This window comes from Macrotis lagotis, chromosome X (assembly GCF_037893015.1).
Source record: "Macrotis lagotis isolate mMagLag1 chromosome X, bilby.v1.9.chrom.fasta, whole genome shotgun sequence".
Lineage (NCBI taxonomy): Eukaryota > Metazoa > Chordata > Mammalia > Peramelemorphia > Peramelidae > Macrotis > Macrotis lagotis.
The window spans coordinates 53,237,607-53,261,849 of NC_133666.1; the positions used below are offsets into that span (position 1 = coordinate 53,237,607).

General features: G+C 38.0%; 1 protein-coding gene across 2 annotated transcripts in view; it reads right to left on the reverse strand.

The window, feature by feature from the left end:
* Window positions 1-233: 233 nt before the first annotated feature.
* Window positions 234-24,243, reverse strand: part of HDX (highly divergent homeobox) — a 105,231-nt gene continuing 81,221 nt past the window's right edge. For both annotated transcript variants that reach the window (XM_074208715.1, XM_074208714.1), the window contains 3 exons: window positions 18,924-19,007; window positions 5,220-5,342; window positions 234-359 (listed from right to left, as the gene is read on the reverse strand). In XM_074208715.1, the coding sequence (XP_074064816.1) occupies window positions 234-359; window positions 5,220-5,342; window positions 18,924-19,007 (333 nt within the window). The remainder of the gene's footprint in view (window positions 360-5,219; window positions 5,343-18,923; window positions 19,008-24,243) is intronic.

Genomic DNA, 24,243 nt, shown 5'->3' on the forward strand with positions numbered 1-24,243 from the left:
AAAAACCCCAAACCCCAAAACACTAAGCTTTTAAATCCCATATTTCTTTTCACTCTAAATTGTAACCATTCTATCATGTCCATCCTTCACAGAATCTGTCGGCTTCCCTCAATTTGTTTTTCCAACTGAAGGATATCGGGCAACAAAATGCAGTTATCTTGAAATGCACACCTGTTAGGCAGCCCCAGAGCTGCAGCAGAGATTGCCCCCCCATCCCCCACCCCCTCCCCGAATCACAAACTGTCGGAGGCATTTTTCTCTGATAAAGAAGACAAACTGAATGAGGTATCATCAGGCTCTGGCGAGGCGTGATGGAAATCCAGCTCTTCTAATTCAGGAGGTAAATCTGACAGCAGGGCCTGGGTCAGGAAAAAAAATCAATTTTTTTGGATTAGTATATGGACAGATTCTCCCAGGTTTATGTTAAAAGGTGCAAGAGTCTCATTTTGATTTATTCCTAGGGATTTAGAGAAAGGATCCTCCGTCTGCATGATTCTTTGCTGAGAATATAACAAATTCCTTATCTGAAAGGGAAATTTTCATCAACAATTTAATAATTATAAAGCAGGAGCCACTGTGGAGTGTGGATTATGCAGGAGAGGTACTCTGGACAGAGGAAAAATCAGGAGAGAAGATGAGTAACCATTCCGAAGCAAGTAGTTGGCGAGCTTGGGCAATGCCAGTTTGTCACGACTAGTGCAGCAGGGTCTGCTAATCACCATTAAAGAGTCTGAAAATCATGGGCCTTATTAAACTCTGCCAGTACCTGTTATGCTCTTTATCACCAAGACAATTTTCATTTCATTGCAAACTATTTTGCATGTTGGTGTGGAATAAGTGCCTTCAGCAGATGACTATTGCAAAATAGAATAGGACAGAGTGAAGAGGCCCAGGCATCCTTTCCTACCATGGCCCAATCTACAGGTAACCCAGCAACCTCCCAGGACATAGCCACACTAGTGAATCCAGATGGCTAAATGATCCATTTGGACTGTTATGTGGCAAATGGGCTGCCTGGGCAGACCACTAGGGATTCACCTCTGCCATTGGCCAATTGTTTTGGCAGGATGAATAGAATGAATGTCTGCCCACTCCAAACAAATGGGCTTTATTTGGCTGGCTTCTACATGGTCATCTTGCCATTAGGGCTTAGAAATCAAGGAGCCATTTGGCCTCTCCCTCAAGTGAAAAATAACTTGGTAGATTTAAGCAATTTCTAGTCCTTAGTTGGCGTCTTAGGTATACAGAATAAGGAAGGTGAACTTTAAATAAAGAACATGTGGAAGGACTCAAGATCTGATGAAATAAGGCAAGATGCAATTCCTTCTTTTAAAAGGTAAAATGCATTTTAGCCTACCATACCAAAGATTAGAAATTCGCTCCTTGGACATGCTCTGTAACAGAAAGATAGCCAAGTTACTTTAAGACCTGTGTGGAAATGAGGCTTTCATTACCGAAGCAGGCCTGTCATTTATTTTGCTGTTTAAAAGTCTGAACTTCTGGCTGAAATGGAGATTATTGATACAGAAAGGTCATCTCCAAAGTGCTACGTGGCTTTTCAGATGGTGTATCCCAGTAACGGGATGCAGAGCCTTTCATCTCCGGCATGTTGGTTAACCTCTAACCAAGGTCAGATACGAGGAAGTCATTATTGGTACTGGCTAGACAGAATCTGTGCAAAAGAAACGATTGGACTTAGTTCAATTGCCAAGCATCCTCATTAAGGAAGGCAAACCACTGCAACAGACACTAACGAGACCTTTTGTTAAGATTTTCAGGAGATATAGCAGGGGCCAAAAGGACGTGAGACAACTACATTATTGAATCTAGGAGTAATAATTTCAAGTCTGGGAAGAGGATTCTGAATTTGTTCAACACTGAATTACCCATGGCTGACTAATGTCAGTGTCTTGTGAAGTATGAAGACTTGGGTCTCAGAGGCAACATGACTCTATTTATATTTATTTATGTATGGATGTGTGTGTGTGTGTATACAGAAAACAAATAAAACTGAGTGCTGAAGCATAAAGTTGACTAAGAAGTAGTGATTTTTCAAGGTCTTACTTTGACCTTGGCTTTTAATATTAACACTCTGAACAAATCTTTGGACTACTTGGACTGCTTATATTGAAGAGAAAAGAAAGTAAATAGTTGACTTTATTGACTACTGGTCCTCCTTCAATTGCTATGGGTCTTGGAAACAGGGACAAGTGAAGTTTGATCAAGCTAGTACCATATAAGTGTCTGTAAAATTAATCTGAGGTCAACATGGGAGTGGAGGGGGATGGATGCATGGGGGGATGGCAAACTTTAAGGAATCAAAGTTAAGGAAAAAAGACTTATTGGCCAAAATCAATCCCCCCCCATACATACACATACCATATATAAGTTTACTCTATATCTTTTCTTTTTCACACGATACACATTTCCTGCTATCCATGCCCTCACCACCCCCAGCCTTTGAGAGAGTATACAACATTTAATGCCCATAGTCCCTTGACATATTTACCAGGAAGATGGAAAGAGGTTTCATCAGTCTTCAGTAACCAAATTTTCTCTTTTCTTTTTAGATAAATTCTAATGATGTCTTTTGTTTTTACATGACAATCATTTCAAAATATCATTCCTCTCCATACCAGGAACTGAATCATCCCTTGCAATGAAGAAAACTAGCTAAGTAAAAAAACAACCTGGACAGTGGCTCTGGCTGATAATGCCTGGAACATCTTGGTGCTCACTGTCATCCCTATGGATTAAAAGCCTGGCAACCTGTACTTTTCTGTATACCAAGGATTCTCCAGCTTTTTCAGTCACTGAACATGCTTCTGGGGCAAGAGATTCTGTGTTTCCCTTTGTCATGGTAAAGAGAATAAGCAAAGCAAATCATCAGGATTCATAGAAAAGTGATGCTGCCTTTAATGATACACTAACAAGATTATAACCATTTTAAAAATTATTAAATGTCAAATTTATTCAATCCTTCTAGTAACAGAACTATAGTCATACAATAACAGAGAAAATCAGCCCTCAGGCCACCTGAAGACCATGGCAGACCATATCAAGAGCCTCCTACTAGCCACTGATCCCCAAAAGAGGTAGTTATTCATTATTCGAGTATACAACATCACAGATAGTTATCATCACCATGTTTCTACACCAGAGAAGAAGAAAAAAGGAAAAAGATCCAACTCACGTGAGTTCATCCTGCTATTGTTGGCAATCATCATCATTATCAGTTTACATTGATATTGTACTTTATGGTTTGTAGAATACCATCCAGAGATTAGATCCTTACCACAACTCCAAGATGTAGGTATTATTACTATTTCCATTTTACAGCTGAGGAAACTAAGGCCCTGGGAAGTCAGGTGACTTACTTGTCTGGGGCCCAAGTAGCCATTGCAGCACAGAATCTGGGTCACATAAGAATTTGGACTAGTTTCCTTTTTTTAATTTTCTTTTTAAACTAAAAATGTGTGCGTTGTTCGTGGATTTCAAATGCCACTGGTAATTCCAAATTGATAGCATAATCAAACTCATAATACTATACACTTGGACTCCAGGACCACGTTCCAAAGGTCGGTCCTAGGATTGGGTCACATTTTGTTCTTTATAATTATTCAACATGCTTACATTCTAAAGTGCCACAATTAGCTCTTAGAGCCTACACTTTAGATTTTTGAAAATGAAAGGATTGCAGAATCTCATGCAACTGAGAGCAATGCACTTGAACCAAGCTGGCAATGGCAATTAAAAGTTGATGGAACTGGGGCCATGGGAAGGTAGAGAGGTGAATGAAGACTGGTTTGAGTCTCATGAGTATGTTAACTCTTTGGATTTATGCTTCCTAGTTGAGGTTTCCTAGAGAGAGGAATTTATGAGAGCCATGGACTTCTAGACTTCAACAGCTCAAGAATCAACTGCCTGATATAAGAGGGAGGAACTATGGCTCTGGAGTCAGAGAACTAGGGTCAAAACCTCACTCTGCCCCATAATAGACATGTGACCTTAAGCAAGACTCTTCCCTTTCCTGGGCTTCAATTTCAAGCCCGAACTAGATGGAATCTAAGGGAAGTTTTCATTCTAGGTCTATGGTCATCTGATTCTCTAGTTTTCTGTGATGTGCTAAGTGTGGCCCAGACTTAGGGCAATGGTCTAAACTGGATGAGCTCTTTCATCCCTAGGATTCCTTATACCTTGGATATTCCCTGAGAAATACTCCTCTGCCCCTTGAGCTGCTATGTTCTATGTTCTATTCTAGATTAGTGATACAACATACAGTAACAGTTAGCTTCATTTTAGCGGAAATAAATTTGTGGAAAATTCCTCCTCGCAAAATAGTTACTGGAAAAAATTGAGAGGGCAAAGGTCTTCATTTTGACCCTCAAAATATGAAAAAGGCAATGGTTTCCATTGATTTGGAGAATGGTTAAACAAATTGTGGCATATGAATGTAATGGAAAGTTCTATAAGAATAAAAAGTGCTATATGAATAAAAAAGTAGTTTGATATAAGTAAAAGGCTAAATCTCATCTTAGACAACTTACATTTGTTTATAGTTTAAAAAAATAATTCATATGCTTCTCTCCTTATCCCAAGTCATAACAATTATTCTTTTAAATGGAAGAATAAAACATTCTACTGCAATGAAAAAAGGTGATGATAATGTTGGTCACCACACATTTCCAAAAATCCTTTGCTATTTCTTTTGTAAGGAGTGTTACTGAACACAAGACACACACACTTCCATGAACTCCAATATAGACAAAAGCAAAGTGAGGTCCAGGGTTGTCACTCTCTTCTTCCACAACCCCTGGAGTAGCCAATGTTCCCATTAATTGTACCTTGGGAAATGCTCAGATGCCAAGGTCAACCTCTCCCTCAGAACATTCTGGGTGGGTTGCCCTTGGTCCTGAATAACTTGTTTTTAAGGATGTTCCATGATTCTCTTCTCTAAGTCAAGGAACAAAGTGACCTGTTCTGTCAGCTTGTCTTTCTACTAATAAGACTGTGCCCAGAGACTGAAGAGAGAATGAAGAAAATTATATTCTTGGGGTGGGGGAAGGGGGATAAAGAGGGAAAAATCACAGTATAACAGACTCTTATTCAGTGCCAAATCAGAACGAAGAGCAGATGTGACAAAGCAGTCAGAAAAGTAGTAGTGTGTCCCACTTTTCATCACAACACACAGCAACCTCCCAGTCTCCTCTCTTACTTACCTGTTGTTGTTCTTTATCATCAGCTTTCATGGCTAGTATCAAGCTTCTCACAAATGACTGCAGTTTAAAGTACTTTTGTTTCTGAATCTCTAGCTCATTTTCCATGAATCTGACTTCTTCATTCTGCAGGCCAAGATAGAAACAGCCCCCCAAAACATTAGCATATGTGAAAGGTGGAAATTCTAAAAATCTATCAAAACAAAGGGACATGGGAGAAAATCTAGTTCTAACAGGGGAGAATATAATGAAGCAAGCTAAATTATTCCAATGCTCAAAGGCTGGCCATTAATAGAATCGCCATAGAAAACATCCCTCTGGGTAGAGATGATCAAGACTGAGTTGCTAGGTCAAAAATCCTGTCACAAGTGAAATTGGTAAGAGAGGAGGAAAAAAATAAACTCAACAAATAAGAGACAATTTCATTCTTGGAAAATTCCCCAAAGCCTAATCAGCACTTAGATTAGGATTAACAACAGATAGACCCTTATTAACTGAGAGCAAGGAGGCGAGGGAGAATCTTATAGACTATTTAATAAAATGAGGTGCTAGGAATAGCTAAATATGTCATCCTCTCACAAGGTGGCCTGGAAAGCACTATAGAGATTGTGAGGATTGGTTTGGGGGCCTGTGGATAAGCTTGATGCCCAGATCTTCTCATACAACAAACTGGGGGATCAGCTTCTCCGAAATACTCACATCAGTGGGATGGAAGGTGACCAAGGCTGTCACTGGGTGTCAGGAGGTCTCTGTTTTAAAACTGGCCTGTGTGATACTGAGCAAGTCACTTCCTTGGAGCCTCAACTTTTCTCATCCTTAGTGAAAAAGAGGACCTTGGTTCTAATCTTGGTTCAAATACTTACAATCTGAGCGTGACTTTGGCCAAGCTTCTTAATTCAACACGCATTTATGGATTGAACCCTTCCCATATACTGGGAATCAGGAATACAAAGACAAAAAGAAAACATTTGACCTTTGTCACTTGTAAAAGAAAGTTGGCCTAGACGGCATCCCAAGGCCCATTCCAAGATTTAATTCCCCACAGTTTTGAGATCAAATTAAATCATGGACGTAAAAATGTTTTGGAGAAAAATGAATTAAAAACATAAGTTGGTGTTTATTATTCTCCAGTTAAAGTGTATTAGGGATACACACTTGACTTAGATAATCAATTAGACAAAGAGGTTCTTAAAAATTATCTCTCAGCCCTCTCATTGTATAGCGGAAGAAACTGAGGCCCATGGAATTAAAATAACTTGTCCAAGGTCAATAGCTAGAAAAGTAAACAGTACTAGAATTCAAACCCAAGACTTCTGACTCTAACTACTGAACTTTTGCCTGTATATCATGACATGAAAGAAGAAAGAAAAATATGGTCAATTTGATTATGATAGAAGCCCTAGTGTGGTGGTCACAACCAGTACAAGAGACTAGCAAGGGCTATTAACAGTTCTGATTGAGGGGCAGAGCTAAAATGGTAGTGTAAAGGTATAGACTCATCTGAACTCTCTGAAAATTCCCTCCAAACAACTTCAAAATAAACCTCAGATAAAATTCTGGAAGGCAGAATCAACAAAAGATCAGAGTGAAACAATTTTCTAGTCCAATACAACTCAGGAAAATTCTACTAACCAAGGTGGTATGGTTGGGCCTGGAATACAGTACAGACTGAACATTGGAAAGCCAGCAGTGGGCCCTGGGGCAGCTGCATTGGCAGTTAGATGGTTGGACAACTAGTAAGAAAGAGATTTACAGGTCCCTGTACTGGCACTGGGGACAGAACTGTATTGTATAGCTCATATGTTGCAGTACCATATTGAAGAGAAATACTAGCTTACAGTCACAAGAAAGTAGAGAACTTGGTCACAGTTACAAGGTAGAGAAGTATATTCATGGTTGTTCATAGGGGATGAGGAGTTCTAGTCTTAGGTCCAAGAGAGAAAGGAACACTGATGCTTGTGACTGCAGGAGAGCAGGAACAAGTTCATAATGAGCAAAATAATGCTCATAATGAGAGTGTGGGTGGCAGGGGATCAGGGGCCCTGGTCACAGTTCCAGGTTAGAGAAAAGTGCTAGTGGTCACTTATAGACAAGAGAACAGGTAAAGAGAGTAATGACCACACTTCTCCTTAGATCATACCTTGGAAAAACCAAAAATTTATAGATTCCCCCAAACTAGATCTGAAAAACCTGAAGCTTGGGGCACTACCCCTTTACCACAGGAGCAGAGCCCAACTTTAATATAAAATAAAAAGTTAAGAAATAGTCTAGAAAAATGAGCTTACAACAACAAGAAAGAACCTGAATATAGAAACTTACTAGGGTGACAGGGAAGAACAAGATACTAAGTCAGAAGATGACAACAAATTTAAAACAACTGCAAATAAAGCTTTAAAGAAAAATGCGATTTGGTCACAAGACTCAAAAGAATTCCTGGAAGAGCTCAAAAAGGATTTTAAAATCAAATACAAGAGGTAAAGGAAAAAATTGGGAAAATAATTTAGTGGGGCAAGAAAATTATGAAAAGCGTGAGAAAGGACGCATAAAAAATAATGAAGAAAATAACACCTTAAAATTGGAATTGGTCCAGTGGTAAAAAAAAAAAGGACAAAGATACATTAAGGAGAAGAATTTCTTAAAAAAGCAGAATTGGATAGATGGAAAAGGAGGTATAAAGCCCAATGAAGAAAATAATTCCTTAAAAATTAGGACACTGCAAGAGAAAGCTAATGAAATCTATGAAACATGAAGAAATAATAAAATACGCTAAAAGTATGAAAAAAATAGAAAATGTGAAATATCTCACTGGAAAAACAACTGACTGAGAAAATAGATTGAGGAGAGATAATTTAAGCATTACTGACTACTTAAAAGTTATAATTTAAAAAAACAGAGTCTGGACATGATATTTCTAGAAACTATCAAGGAAGATGTCCATGATATCCTAGAATCAGAGGGTAAAATAAAATTGAAAGAATTCACTGATAACCTCTTGAAAGGGATCCCAAAATGAAAACTCCCAGGAATATTACAGTCAAATTTTAGAGATCACAGGTCAAGGAGAAACTATTGCAAGCAGCAAGAAACAATTCAAATATTATGGAGCCACAGTCAGAATAATACATGATTTAGTAGTTTCTACATTAAACGATCAGAATGCTTGGAATGTGATATTCCATAGGGCAAGGGAGCTAGGATTACAACCAAGAATAACATACTCAACACAACTTAGTATAAATCTTCAGGGGGGGAAAATGGACATATAATGAAATAGAGGACTTCCAAGCATTTCTGAGAGAGCTGAATAGAATTCAAGACTCAAGAGAAGCATATAAAGGTATATATCAAAGAGAAATCATAAGGGATTTCATAAGTTTAAATTTTTTATATTCCCACATGGAAAGATGATACTGGCAATTCCTAGGAACATTGTCACTATTAAGGAATATGCATAGAGAAGGGGCACAGGAATGAATTGACTATAATGTTATGACTTCAAAAAATAAAATTCAAGGATGAGAGAGAAAGATACATTGGGAGAAGAGGAAAGGGTGAGGTAAACTGGGGTAAATTATCTCACAGAAGAGAGGAGTAAGAGGAAGGGCTTTTACAGAAGAAGGGAAAATGGAGGGGGGCAACATTTAAACCTTGCTTTCATTGGAACTGCTTCAAGGAGGGAATAGGTACATATTCAGTTATGTTTAGAAATCTATCTTGCTATATAGGGAAACAGGAGAGGAAGGGAATAAGAGAAGGGAAAAAATGATAAAGTGAAAGGTGAATGGGATGGGCAGAGACTTTTGAGGAGGGAGAGGTCGAAAGGAGACCAAGAGAAGAATAAATACTGAAAAAATGGGATGGAGGAAAATACACAGTAATTATAACTGAGTATGAATGGAATGTAATCACCCTTAAAACAGAAGCAGATAGCAGAGGGGATTTAAAAACCAGAACCCAACAATATGGTGTTTACAATCAGGGAGGTGATGTCATGACAAATACATGAATTGGATTTGAGTGAGGGGGTACTGTGCTAAGTCACCAGCCTCACTTTCTACCACAGAACCATCTGGGTCCAGTGGCCAGAGAGGAATCAGGACAACTGGAGGTAACCCTGGATGTGAGGCAATCAGGGTTAAGTAACTTGCCCAAGGTCACAGAGCTAGTAAGTGTCAGAGGCTGGATTCAAACTCCAATCCTCCTGATTCCAAGGTCAGTGCTCTATTTTCTGTGCCATCTAGCTGCCCTAAGTTGTTTACAAGAAACAAGCAGAGAGACACACAGAGAAAAGGTAAGGGCCTGGAGCAGAATCTATTATGCTTCAGTCGAAGTAAAAAAAAAAAATAGAGGTAATCAGACAAAGGAAAAGCAAAAATACATCTAATTAAAAGAGAAAAGCAAGGAAACTATATTTTGATAAAGGTATTATAATCAGTGAAGTAATACCAATATTAAATATGCATGCATGCATCAAATGACATAGTTTTCAAAGTTTTAAAGGAAAAGTTAAATGAGTTGCAGGAGGAAGTAAGATAATATAATTTTAGTAAGTGCCTTCACCTTTCCATTCTTACAATTAGATAAATCTAACCATAAAATAAACAACAAAGAAGTTAAGGAAATAGACAGAATTTTATAAGGATTGGATAGTGATAGATGTCTGGAGAAAAGTAAATGGGAACAGAAAGAAATCTACCTCTTTCTCAGCAGTCCATGGCACTTACAAAAAACTGACTATGTATCAGGGCATAAAAACTTTACAACTCAATGCAGAAAATCCAAAACATTAAATGGAAACTTTTCAGATCATAATGCAATAAATTATATTCAATAAAGAATTGTAGAAACAATTAAAAATAATTAGAAACTAAATAATCTGCTCCTAAAGAATGAGTGAGTCAAAGAACAAATCATAGAAACAATTAATTTCATTAAAGAGAATGACAACAATGAGACAACATACCAAAATTTATGGGATGCAGTCAAAGCAGCACTTAAAGGAAAATTTATATCTTTAAATATTTACATCAATAAAATAGGAAAAAATTAGATTAATGAAGGGGGTAAACAACTAAAACAACTAGAAAAAGAACTAATGGAAAATTCTCAATTAAACACCAAATTGGAAATTCTGAAAATCAAAGGAGAGATTAATAAAATCAAAAGTAAGAAAATTAATGAAATAACAAATAAAACTAGAAATTGGTTTTGTGAAAAAAATAAAATAGATAAGCATTGGCTAATTTGATTTTTTAAAAAAGGAAAGGAAACCAAATTATCAGTATCAAAAATGAAAAGGGCAAATTCACCACCAATGATGAGGAAATTAAAGCAATTATTAGTAGATATTTGTACCAAGTATATGTCAGTAAAACTAACAATCTGGGCTAATTATATTTTAACAAATATCCTTTTAACCTATAGTGATCTGGAACCTGTGGCCAGATATGAATCAGAATGACTGGAGATGACCCTGGATGTAAGGCAATCAGGGTTAAGTGACTTGCACAAGGTCACACAGCCAGTAAGTAGCAAGTGTCTGAAGTTGGACTTGAACACCCATCCTCCTGACTTGCTGGTTAGTGTTTTATTCACTGCATTATCTAGCTGCCCATTGCCCATATTAACAAAAGAGGAAATACAATATTTAAATATCTATTTTAGCAAAATAAACTGAAGTCATCAATGAGCTCCCTAAGAAAAAGTTCCTAGGACCAAATGGATTCATAAGTAAATTCTATCCAACATTTAAAGAAAAATTGATTTTAATACTATATAACTATTTGGGAAAATAGGCAAAGAAGGAGTGTGATCACATTCCTTCTAAAGCAGAAAAATGTGCTGATATCTAAACCAGGAAAAGCAAAATCAGAGGAAGAAAAGTATAAATCAATTTTCCTAATGAATATTGATGCAAAAATTTTAAATAAATTACTAGCAAGGAAATTATAGCAATACATCACATAGATCATATTCTATGACCAGCTGGATTTATACTAGGAATGCAGGGCTGGTTCAATATTAGGAAATCTATCAGCATAACTGACCACATCAATTAACAAAAGCAACAAAAATTCATATGATTATCTCAACAGATGCCGAAAAAGCTTTTGACTAAATATAGTATACATTCCTCTTAGAAATACTTGAAAGCATAGGAATAAATACAGCTTTCTTTAAAATGGTAAGTAGTATCTACCACCTAAAACCATCAGCAATCATTATCTGTAATGGGGATAAGCCAGAAGCTTTTCCCCCAGTAAGATCAGAGGTGAAGTAGGGATGCCCATTATCTCCACTATTATTCAATATTGTACTAGAAATGCTAGCTATAGCAATGAGAAGAAAAGAAACTGAAAAAATTAGAAAAGGCAATGAGGAAACAAAAATATCACTCTTTGTAGATGATAGTTTAGTATACTTTGAGAATCCTTGAGAATCAATTAAAAAACTAGTGAAAAATAAACTTCAACAAAGTTGTAGGATTTAAAATAAACCCACATAAATTATCAGCTTATTACCAACAAAGTCCAACAGCAAGAGATACAAAGAGAAATTCCAATTGAATATCTGTAGACAATATAAAATACTTGGAAGTTGACCTGCTAAGACAAACACAGGAGCTATATGAACACAATAATGAAACATTTTTTCAGACATATCAAGTCAAATCTAAATAACTGGAGAAATATTAATTGCTCATTGGGGAAGCCAAGCCAGTATAATAAAAATGTCAATTTTATCTAAATTAATTGACATATTCATGCTATACCAACTAAATACCAAAAAATTATTTTTATAGAAGTAGAAAAAATGAAAAAAACATCAAAAAGAACAAAAGGTCAAAAACATAAAAGGAATCAATGAAAAAAATGTGAACAAAGGTGGCTTGGTAGTTTCATGATCTCAAACTGTATTACAAAGGGGTAACCATCAAAAAATCTGGTACTGGCTAAACATATAGAGTGCTGGATCAGTAGAATAGATTAGGGACCCAATACACAGAAGCAAATGTCCTTAGTATTCTGATGTTCGACAAAGTCAAAGACCCAAGCTTTTGGGACAAGAACTCACAATTTGACAAAAATTGTTGAGAAAATTGAAAAACAGTCTGACAGAAACTAGGTATAGGTGAACTTCTCACACTATATACCAAGATAAAGTCAAAAATAGATACATGATTTAGACATAAAGGGTAAGGTCATAAGGAAATTAGAGGAGCATGGAATATTTTACCAGTCAGATTTATAAATAAGAGAGGAATTTATGACTAAATAGGAGATATAGAAAGTATTAATGAAAATGGATAATTTTGATTAAATTAAAGTTTGTACAGAAGCGAAAACAATTTATTAGATAAGAAAATTAGATTCTAAGATTAGAAAGAAAGCAGAAAACTGGGGAAATTTTTTTGGAACAAGTTACTCTGAGATGGGCCTCATTTCTAAAATATCTTCAATTGAGAAATGGTCAAAGAATATGAATAGGTAGTTTTCAGAAAAAGAAATCAAAGCATCTATAGCTATATGGAAAAAAATGCTCTAAGTAATCATTGATTAGAGAAATGAAAACAACTCTCACCAATTTATGCCTCTCAGATTTGCTAATATGACAGAAAAGGAAAATCACAAATGTTGGAGGTGATATGGAAAACTGGGACACTAATGCACTGTTTAGTGGAGTTGGGAACTAATCCAACCATTCTGGAGGGCATTTGAAACTATATCTAAAAGATTATAAAATGGTATATACCCTTTGACTCAGCAATATCACAACTAGATCTATATGTCAAAGAAATAAAAGACAGGGGAGCGTCCGGTCTCAGACACTTAATAATTACCTAGCTGTGTGGCCTTGGGCAAGCCACTTAACCCCATTTGCCTTGCAAAAAAACCTAAAAAAACCAAAAAATAAAAAGAAATAAAAGACATATAGGAAAAGGACCTATATGTATAAAAATATTTTTAGAACAATTTGGAATTCTGTCCAAAGGGTTATAGAACTGTATACACCATCTGAACCAGTAGCATCACTACTGGGTCTATCCCAAAGACTTTTTTTGGGAAAAAGTGATTTCTTTTTTCTTTCTTTTTTTTCTTCTTTTCCTTTTTCTTTTCTCCTTATTCTTTATCTTCTTCAACATCTTCATCATCATCTTCTTTATTTTGCCAATTATATGTACAGATAATTTTCAAAAATAATCTCTGTAAAGTTTTTCCCTCCCTCCATCCCAGGATAGACAGTAATTTGATAGAGGTTATGCATGTACAATCATGTTACACATATTTCCATATTAGTCATATTGTAAAAGAAGAATCAAAACAAAAATGGGAAAAAATCATGAGAAGGAAAAAGCAAAAACACATCTAAAAAGGTGAAAGTAGCATGCTTTAATCTGCATTCAGATTTCATAGTTCTTTTTCTGGACGTGGAGGGCATTTTCCATTGCAGGTGTTGCTGTTGAGGTATACAATGTTTTCCTGGTTCTACTCACTTCACTCAGAATCAGTTCATATGAGTCTTTTCAGATTTTTTTTGAAATCTGTCTGCTCATCATTACTTATAGGGCAATAATATTCCATTAAATTCATATCCCACTACTTGTTCAGTGCTTCCCCAAATGATGGGCATCTCCTCACTGTTCAGTTCTTTGCCACCACAAAAATAAGCTGCAACGAATAGTCTTGGACATGAGGGTCTTTTCCCCTTTTTAAAATGATCTCTTTGGGATACATGTCTAGTAGTGGTACTACTGAATCAAAGGGGATGCACAATTTTATTGCCCTTTGAGCATAGCTTCAAATTGCTTTCCTGAATGGCTGGATCAGTTCATAACTCCAGCAACATTAGTGTATCAGTGTCCCAGTTTTCCCACATGCCCTCCAATATTTATTATTTCCTTTTTTTGTCATATTAGCCAATATCATAGGCATGAAGTGGTACCTGAGAGTTGTTTTAACTTGCATTTCTCTAATCAATAGTAATTTAGAGCATTTTTTCATGTGAATATAGATAGTATTAAATTTTTCATCTGAAAACTGCCTGTTCATATCTTTTGACCATTTATCAGTTGGGAATGGATTATATTCTTATAAATTTAACTCCACTCTCTCTATATTTTAGAAATAAGGCCTTTATCACAAACACTGACTGTAAAAATTGTTTCCCAGCTTTCTGAAAAGAATTTATTTTTACCAAAGTATTTAGAGTAACCCTTTTGGTGGGGGCAAAGAATTAGAAATTGAGAGATTGCCCATAGATTAAAGAATGGCTGAGTAAGTTGTGTTATATGATTGTTATGGAATACTATTGTGCTAGAACAGAAACATCTGAGAAGACATATAATCTGATTCAAAGTGAAATGAGCAGAACCAGAAGAACATTGAATATTATAAGGATGATTAACTGTAAATGACTTAGCTATCTTCAGCAATGCAATGACTCAAGTCAAGTCTGTTTATTGTTTTATTTAATTTTTTGCAGGGCAGTAGGGGTAAGTGACTTGCTCAAGGTCACCCAGCTAGGTATTTATTAAATATGTGAGACTGAATTTGAACTCAGGTCCTCCTGAATCCAGACAGGTACTCTATCCACTGTGCCACCTAGCTGTCCCTCAAGTCAATTCTGCAGGATTCGTGATGAAAAATGTTTTCCTCCTCCAGAGAAAGAACTGAATGAGTCTGAATGCAGCTTGAAACATGTTTTCTCCCCTTTATTTTTCTTATTTTTTGATGTTTTCTTTCATAACATGACTAATATGTTTTGTATGATTGAACATGTATCATCTATATCAAATTTTTTTCCTTCCTGATGAGAGGGGAAGGGAGGGAAGGAAAGAGAGAATTTGGAACTCAAAATTTTAAACATTAATTATTTTTATGTGCAATTAGAAAAAAATAAATAGAACAAAATAAAAATATAAAAATAAATAGAACATAAAACACATTTAAAAAATAGTACCAAGAGCTATATAAAAACATGTTAACAATGAGAGTTTCTTGATATTTTGGCCATCTTGGCCAAAGGGAAAAATCACATCCAATGCACAAAATGTGTTGGTGACAACATTTACCACACTGCCTCTAGGATCTGCCTTTGCAGACAGCTTGATCAGAAATAAATCATCTGTACAGATGGCATTCCTTATCTAGAGACATTTTCTATTGACAAGCACAGTTACTACAGGCTTGGCAATAAAACTGGACACGTCCTGCTTCTAGCGGACCAGCCTCATTTAAGGCTTCTAGTCTTTATTAGTAGTTGTTGTCAAGACAGCAGTCTTAGTAAAGTGTTCCCCAGGAAGACTTTTTTTTTTCTACAAAGCATCATTATGTCCCATTTGGTCCTTATGCAAGCTTTTCCTAGCTGCACTCACAATCCATTAGAGATCACTTTTAAAAAAAATAATTAATGCTTACAAAGGTCATAGAGTTATCTTTGCAGACTCAGGTCCGTCGTTTTTTAGACAACTTCTAAGGAGTCATGTAGTGTTTTGAAAACATAAACAGCTTTGAAATTATCTTCAAGGCCCTTCTAAGGAATGTTCTTTGAAAATCTGCTGATCATTTTCTATATTATCTGTAATTTGATAAGTGTAGCATAAGTAATTTGGAAGGGGGCTTGTGGGAGGCACTGAAATACCAGCACTGATTACTGAACTAGCCACATCACAATGAGCTCATTAGTCTTTCATCCAACAGGATGACCTATAGGAAGCAGTTGAGGATTCTTGTATAGCAAGGGAGGCAGCCAATGGCAGAGTGGTCACCAGACCTGAAGTCAGGAAGATCTAAGTTCCAATCAACCTCAGACACTTACTAGCTAGTTGTGTGCCTTGGAACAAATCACTTACTATCTGTCTGCCTTGGTTTTTTAAACTCTAACATAGGGATAAAAACAGCATCTACCTCCCATTTTGAAGATCAAATGTAAATAATATTTGGCAAGTACTTAACAGAGTAAGTACCTAGAAATGCTCCTTTCCTTCCTTCTGCACTGACATTGAGCCTGCTTACAGCTGCCAAAGTTGAGGTCCTTTTTTTGACCAAGACAATTGAGCCTCAGGGCCTTTGCCCACCACCCTTCATCACACAAGGACTTGGCCTTGGCTTGGCACTCCTTCACAATATGGGTTTCCAATGCTATGACCCTGTCAGAAGTTTCCAAATGTCTACACACTCATTATCGATGGGTAGCAACAAGAGAATATACAAAGACGGTATTCTTTCCATTTGTGACATGGAACCACAAGAATAACATGGAGATTTGACTCAGTGCTCAGGAAAAAAAAAAGGAATGACTGCGTAATTTATAATTAGCACCAAAGAGAAAAGCTGAATTGATTTAATAGCACTTAGGGCTTGCATCATCACACTGCAGGGGTTGGGGGCGGGAGGAGGATCCTTCCTAGGATGACACTCTACTACATAAATCGACATTAAACTGAACTAAAAAAAAATCACTTGTCTGGAGGCACCAAATAACTATGTGTGTGTGTGTGTGTGTGTGTGTGTGTGTGTGTGTGTGTGTGTGGGCGTTTGAATGCATAGTGTAATAATTTCTTTTAAGCAGGGTAAAGGTAAAATACACATTATGATCCAATACAGATTAGGCTGTCAAAAACAAAACCAGGCATCGCAATTTGATTTTCAATGCGGCCTTCGTTAGGAAGCAGGGCAGCAAGGTGCCTCAATGAATGGAATTGGCAAAGACTCCAATACCAGTTCTGCAATTCTCTGGCTACTCTACATGTACTGGTGTTTGTGAGTTCCAACAAAGTCGTTCATGGGGTTATGGGGGAGGAGGGGAGGGTTCAAAAGCCCCTCCTCCTCCTAAATAACAGTGAAATAGCTCGTTGTTCCCTACAGCACCTGCTACAATGAAAAGGGCCAGGATACGAAATGCCCTTTACAGCCTGGCACAAAAGCTAATTGGCATAAGTGAACTATCCAACCTCCTCTGGGTCAGACATTCAAACTTCCTCAAGCAGCTCAGAAATCTCAGGGAAAGGAGCCTTAGGAACTGAGCTTACTTAAATTTCTGAGCTTGCTCCCATCTGCACTGCCAGGGAGCCACTTTACAGCTGGACAACGTGGCCCTCTGACCTGGAGTCAGAGATGGTGCAGCTACATGGGACCTTCTATAGTGTCTATTCCAATTCCCTTCCACAGACAGGGAAATGGAGGCTAAGAGAGAAGAGACTTGGCCAAAAGTCACTCAATGACAGAGGCAGGGCTGACTCCTGATCCAGACCACAAGTCCAACTCCATACCTCTGCCAAGTTGTGGCTTGGGGAACTATGTCAGCATCCAACTTGGGGTGCTGAAACAAACCACATGATGCCAAGGTGCTCACTCAACATTTCTTGACTCATTGAAAGACATGTAACAGGGATCAAAATATGCTCCTGTCACCCAGAAGAGCTCGTTCAAATAACTCTTGGTGGTAAAGGCAGCTTTAGGTAAGCACATAAGCAGATTGTCCTCCCTGACCTCCTCTGCAAAGATTTCTTAAAAAGACAATTTCCTTCTGTATTTGGGTTCTTCAGTATTTGAAAACCTGATGTGTTAGGAACATTTGGAAAAACAGAATCTGGTCAATGAACTAACTAGCAAAACTGAAAAGATTTTGTAGAAAATGACAGCTGCTGTCTTTTCCAATTAAATACTACTCTCAAGTTAACATCTCATGATTTGAACACTATCTCATGATTTGAACACTATCTCATGATATGAACACTAAAGGTGCTCAAAGAAAAGAACTTTGGGGTATCAAAGGACAGCCACAGAGGGCCGCAAAGTTCTCCCTGGGTGCAGGATTCCCGATTCACCAAGGGACAGCATGCACACCTATGTGGCCAACATATAGACATAAAGACTGATCACTGATGTCAAAATTTAATAAAAACAAACAAAGTTATGTATGGCATCCTGTCACAACAAGCCATTCAGTTCAGTGACAAGTGACATTAAGAAAAGGTCACCTCTATTCATATTCATTCTGTAGACTCCTTAGCCATTAAAAATGCTCTGAAGATTCTTTTTTTAAATGTCCCATAGAAGAGGTAAATTACCATATAAAGAAAATAATTTACTCTTTAAAAAAAATTCTATTCCAAGATAAAATTATGAAAGATTTTTCACTACCCCAAAAGGCGGTGAAACAAAAATTTCATGGCACAAGGTTTTCCTGCAGTACCTCCACATTTGAAAAAAGATTCATTTAGATACAAAACAGAGATGATGATTAAAAAATAAAAAAAAATTGGTATTATGAATCCTTCCCCCTGCCCTGACACCGGTAGTCCATAAGCACTGGTTTCTCCAAAGCCTATTTTCCCTGGTTCTATAATTGTTACCAATGTGGATTGAGGGAGGTGATGAGATAATTTGGGGGCATTGCACTTTCCAGAAGGGAGTAGCACAGACCTGGGGATACCATGGGCCATTAATACCTTGGGCTTTATAGGTTGCACCTACCATCCAACTAAAATATGAGTTCTTCCAAGACAGGGACCATATTTTTTTTTGTCTTACTTATATTCCCAGTGGTTGACACAATGATTTGCACATGGGAGGAGCTTAATAAATACTTGCTAGGATGTTTCAGATAGGATAGGATGAAAGTCAGAAATGCAGAATTCAAAACTATTTTTACTGCAACCAAAGGACCCCAATAAAATTAAGATAAAAACAAAATTACTTCTACCTTATAATCCAAGAGAGAACTCATTTGCTCCACTTCTGAATTACTTATCATATCACTTTCTTCATCATCAATTATTTCTATTTTCTGCAACATAAGTAGAAAAGTGCTAATAAATGCAAAAGGTTATTGTTAGTGTGCACACCCCTCCCAGTGCAAGCATATATGATCGATTTTTGATTATCTGTGTGGGGATTAGCCACTCTGGATAGCTGAAATAAGCTCTGGATTCTAAGTTGGCCTTTTTGTCCTGTGGCAGACCATTTCCCTGTATCTTTCATAGATTCGTGCCAAAAATAGAAAATCATTTTAATATTAAGAGAATCATGGAATCTCAGGGCTAGTGGGACCCTCATGATCATTCAGTTCAGCTGTTCATCTAATGAAGTGACTTCTCTGTAGCCTCCTCTCCAGTAGGCTCTTCTTGAATACTCTGAGTGCCCTGAAGCTCCCTACTTTGAGCTTCCATTTATGAGTCTATTAAAGGAGGGAGATTGGCCAAATGATCTCTAAGATCCCTCCTAGTTCCATTTTACTCTGATATTAGGACTGCTATCTCCCAAGGCCAAGTCATTCTTTTTTGGACAGCTCTCCTTGTTAGCATATTTCTTCATACAGTTGTGTCAAAATCTCTCTCCTCTAACTTCTGCCTGAAAGCAGCAATAATAACAAGTCCAAGCTGGCCAAAGGACACTCCAAAGCCAAACATCCAGGATTGTTGTTATCGGTTATTTCCAACGATTCATGCCACTGCTTCTTTCTATTAGGCTAGATAATTGAGAGCTGACTGTACAATTGAAAGGGGCTTTTAGGATGCAATGCTGGAAAATGCTGTATAATTTGTTTCCTTCAGTGGCGGATAACCACCAAACAAAGAGAGGAATAAAAATTAGAAAATGCCAAGCTCTGATCTTAAGGTATTTGAACCACAGTAATAGACTTAAAAATATTTGTTGGATGATTGAAATATGTCTCTTGCCAGAAATCAAACTGCTGACACAAAAATAAAATCTAGCCAGAGAGGCAAGTGTGATAAGAACCGAAATTTCTGGCTTTGGGTTAACCCAAACAAAAGAGTCCTACAGAAATTCAGGGCCGTATCTCTCACGTGAAAGACACGAGTCCAAAAACCCACCAGTCTCCAATTCTCTGGACCCAGACTGAGGACTTAATGAAAGCCAAGCCAGGGCTGGTCACTAGGCAGCCTTTAAGAAAGAGTCCATTAACAGCAATATGTCATAGGCAGAAGCTGAGATGAGGCTTCCCACCCAGCAATATATATGGTGATTAAAAGTCATAGGCAAAGTTCAAAAGATCATATTTGATAGATTGCCTATGAGGATACAATACCATTATGGGGCTGGTGACCTGCAGGCTTCTGAGTCAATAGGATGGCTGCAGTGAAATTGCTTTCTACTTCTGCCTGGAGATGAATCTAATGTTTTGTTTTCTGTTATAATCACAATAAACTTGGGGCTTAATCACGGAGGCTCTCATCAGACATTGGAGTTGGTCTTTTTTTGGGGGGGGGTTCTGGATTGGGCTCTGGGAAAAGCAATTGGGAAATTTTCCTGTTGCCTAACCTGTAGGGAGTGGGCATGGGCCACCCTAGAGATTTCAGCCCACAAATAGACATTCTAAGCCTGGGTAATTTGTCATCCATAAATAATTGGGGGCACTAAAAGGGTACAGGCAGAGGCGAGCAACCTTTGAAAGTTTGGAGTTTGGTCTTTGAAAATCAATTGTTCTTGAAAAATTAGGTGCCTAAGTGACTGTGAGTCATCCTATGCCATGACTTCATTCATTATCTTCAAATGTCTGCTGCAGAGGAGACAGAGTGCAGAGAAAAGCAGGCTACAAAACATGCATTTCTTTAAGGGGGAAGAGTTTTATATCTGGACAGCCTCCGATTGGCATCTTACAATGTAACGGAAATCTATAGCGTGGCTTGGCTGTTTATGCTGGGGGGAGATTACCCTGTGGAATTGAAGAATGTTATTAACACAATTCATAACAGGGGAAAATCATTACTACCTACCTGAGAAAAAAAATATGACTTTTCCTAGAACAAAGCAAAAACATCTTCCCTTTTGTTGCCCCATTAGGGATTGGTAGATGCAATATTCCAGTGGAAAATAGCTAGTGCTGCTTCCTCCCACCCCCAACCCCCAACCCCCTGCCAAGCACTGACACCAGTGAAATCCAATCTGCAACTCTACTCCTTGTCTAGAGATTTGAGTGTTGTGAATATGGAAGTAATAATGAAAATATTAACGAGGCTGTCTTTTGCATAATGCTTTTCAGTTTACAAAATGCTCTCACATGCCTTCTCATTCAATCCTCATAATCTTGGAAGATTAACAATGCAAGAATTTCTTGTCCTCATTTTCTGGGGGGAGTAAATGGAAGCTCCAAGCTGATAGATTGAGAGCTGTAAAGGACCTCAGACATCATCTGATCCCAACTCCTTAATTTCAAATGAAGAAATGAAAGGCCTAAGAAATCCGGTGATTTGCCCAAGGCTACACAGCTAGGATGTGGCAGAGGAGGGATATGAACCTAAGTCTTCCTGACTCAAAAGCCAGTCCCCTACCCACTGCTTCCCTAAAAGAAATTGAATGTGTCCAAGGTGCCCCAGCTAGTAAGGGCAATCAGAACTCAAAGGAGGATCACTTTGACTCTAATCTAGAGCTGATCATAGGAAGGAGGAATAACACTGATACAACAATAAACCTCATGAGCTATTGTGGAAAAAGTACTTTTGTAGGATCCCAGGATTTGAGAGTTGGAATGAGCCCATCCTTGAAAGGAACCGTCACTGGGTGCTACTGCCATGAGGTTCCCCCAGCACCCTAGATCTAGCATTTGTATCATGTTTTTAAGGTTTGCAAAGGGCTTTACAAATATTAGCTAATTTGGTTCTTACAACAACACTGGGAAGTAGGGGCTACTATTATCCTCATTTTATAGATGACAAAAACTGAGGCAGTCAGAAGTTGGGTGACTGGATCAGGGGCACATAACCTAGGAAGTATCCGAGGACCATTTGAACTCCAGGCTTCTGACTCTAGGCCTAACATGCTCTCTATGGCACCCATTACCTCAAGACCACTCTCTCCTCCCAACTTTTAGACAGCTTTTGTTGACTATATTTTTTTCCTGACATCAAGCTTAAATTTACTGCTTTGTTTCATCCAAACCTCGCTACTGGTTCTGCTTTTTGGGGCCAAAAAGAACAAATCTAATCTCTCTGGTATGACAGCTGCCTTTCAAACACTTGAAGAGAGCTATAATTTTCCCAGTCTTCTTTTTTTTCAGGGGGAAAAAGCCCAAATCCTTTCAATTCCTTTTTAATAGGTATGATCCAGGCTCAAGGCCTTCTGCCATCTGGCTGCCTCTTCTTCAGGCCCTCTGACTTAGCCAGGTCCTTCTCAAATTGGGGCACTCAGAAGTGATTGAACTAGACAAGAGCAGAAAGGAACCATCACTTCCTTATTCCTGTAAACTTGGCCTCTTGCAGTGTGGGCCAAGGCACATGAGCTTTTTGGGTTGCTATACCACACATCACTGGGGTCTATCAAGTCTGCATATCCTCAGTTCCTTTCCCAAATAAATTGCTATTTAGCCATGCCTCCCCTCCCCCCCAGGCCAGTTTACTGAACTCAGGAGTAAGCATCAGCATTCATCGATAGCAAAGTTCATGGGATGTTGAGCTACTGATCTTGACCTTGTCCTCCCAGGTATTGACTCTCCATCCCCACCCTTCCAGCTCTGTGGCATCTGCAAATGTGATGAGTGAACCCAGAGGTCTCTACCCAAGTCACTGATAAAAACGAGGAAACCACATAGATCCTTGGGGCGTGCTACTGGATACCAGCCAAGCTGACATTGAACCATCAACAACTATCCTTTGAGTCATTTCAAGGTTTTCAAATACATCTAATTGGATTACTGTCTAGGCCATATCTCTCCATCCTTTCCATAAGAATAACATCAGAAACTTTGTTAAATGTTTTGTTAAATCTAAGTAAACTAGATACTGTGCAAATATGAGCTGTTATTACCAATAAAATGGGGGTGAAGAGGGGCTTTCCACAGCAAAGAGGAACACAACTGAAACAATTTGTTCACACACTGATCTTACTCACGGTAAACAGCTCAGTGTGAAGCCCTTTTGTGATTTAACGCAGAAACTTAGAAAGAATGGTGTATGCCCCTCTGGAACCTGGGCATAGGAGTAGCAAAATGGGGTCATAGTGCATGAAGCACTGGGCTTGGAAATAGGAAAACTTGTCTTCAGATGTTCATGTATAGTCTCAGGCACTGATTAGCTGTGTGACCCTGGGCAAATTACTTAACCCTGCTTGCCTCAGTTTCCTCATCTGTAAAATGAACTGCAGAAGGACATGAAAAATCACTCCAGTATCTCTGCCAAGAAAACCTCAAATAGGGTCACAAAGGGTTGGACAGGACTGAACAGCAAAAGGTTTGGGGAAAGAGTTTAGGAGATTGTATAAGGTGTATGAAATAACACATAGCACATTCTCTAAATTGGTGTTACAGGACAACGTGACTGATATAATTTAAAGGGACTGGAAATTCTTAAATGGGGTGAGGGAGGGAGATTATCCAGGAGGAAAAGCTTGACTCTCTAGAAACTTTAAGTCTATGTTTACGTGTATATGTTTCTGTGAGTGAGAGTGACTGTGTCCCATCCAGGGTAACACTCTAAGTCAGGAGGGCTATTTAGGTCTCTCAGCAAAGTGGAGGTCAACCACCAAAGGAAAGGAAGTGGATTTGACTGTTTAGGGACTAAAGTATGAGTTTTTTACATTTTCTATTGGGTTAAATAAAATATGTTCCATGGATGATGTTTTGCTAGCCTGAGCACTTGCCTGGGAGCTAAAGTCCATTTATCTTTTTCACGAAGTCTAAGGCGAGAGACAAATTCTGACATTCCCAAGGGAAACTGGGGGGATACATGAGTTTTTATTAAATAGAGGTCACCAAGATTGAACCCAGTCCATTTTAGCCTTGAGTTGTGGAAATGAGCAACATATTATTCTAACCCATTGTAACATTCTAATGGTGAAAATCCACAAATGGGCATCAGGGTGAGTCTAGGGAGCAATGTCACATACATTAGAAAATCAGCCTCGGGAGCCATATTTCTAAAGCGTGGGCACAAACACCAAATGCTGATTTAATGGAACTAAAGCAAACGCATGGGGCTCTTTTCTAATGGGCCTTCGTTTAACATTTATTAATAACCGAATGTCTCCATAGCATCTAGGGAGAAACAATGTTAATTCTATTGCCTAGG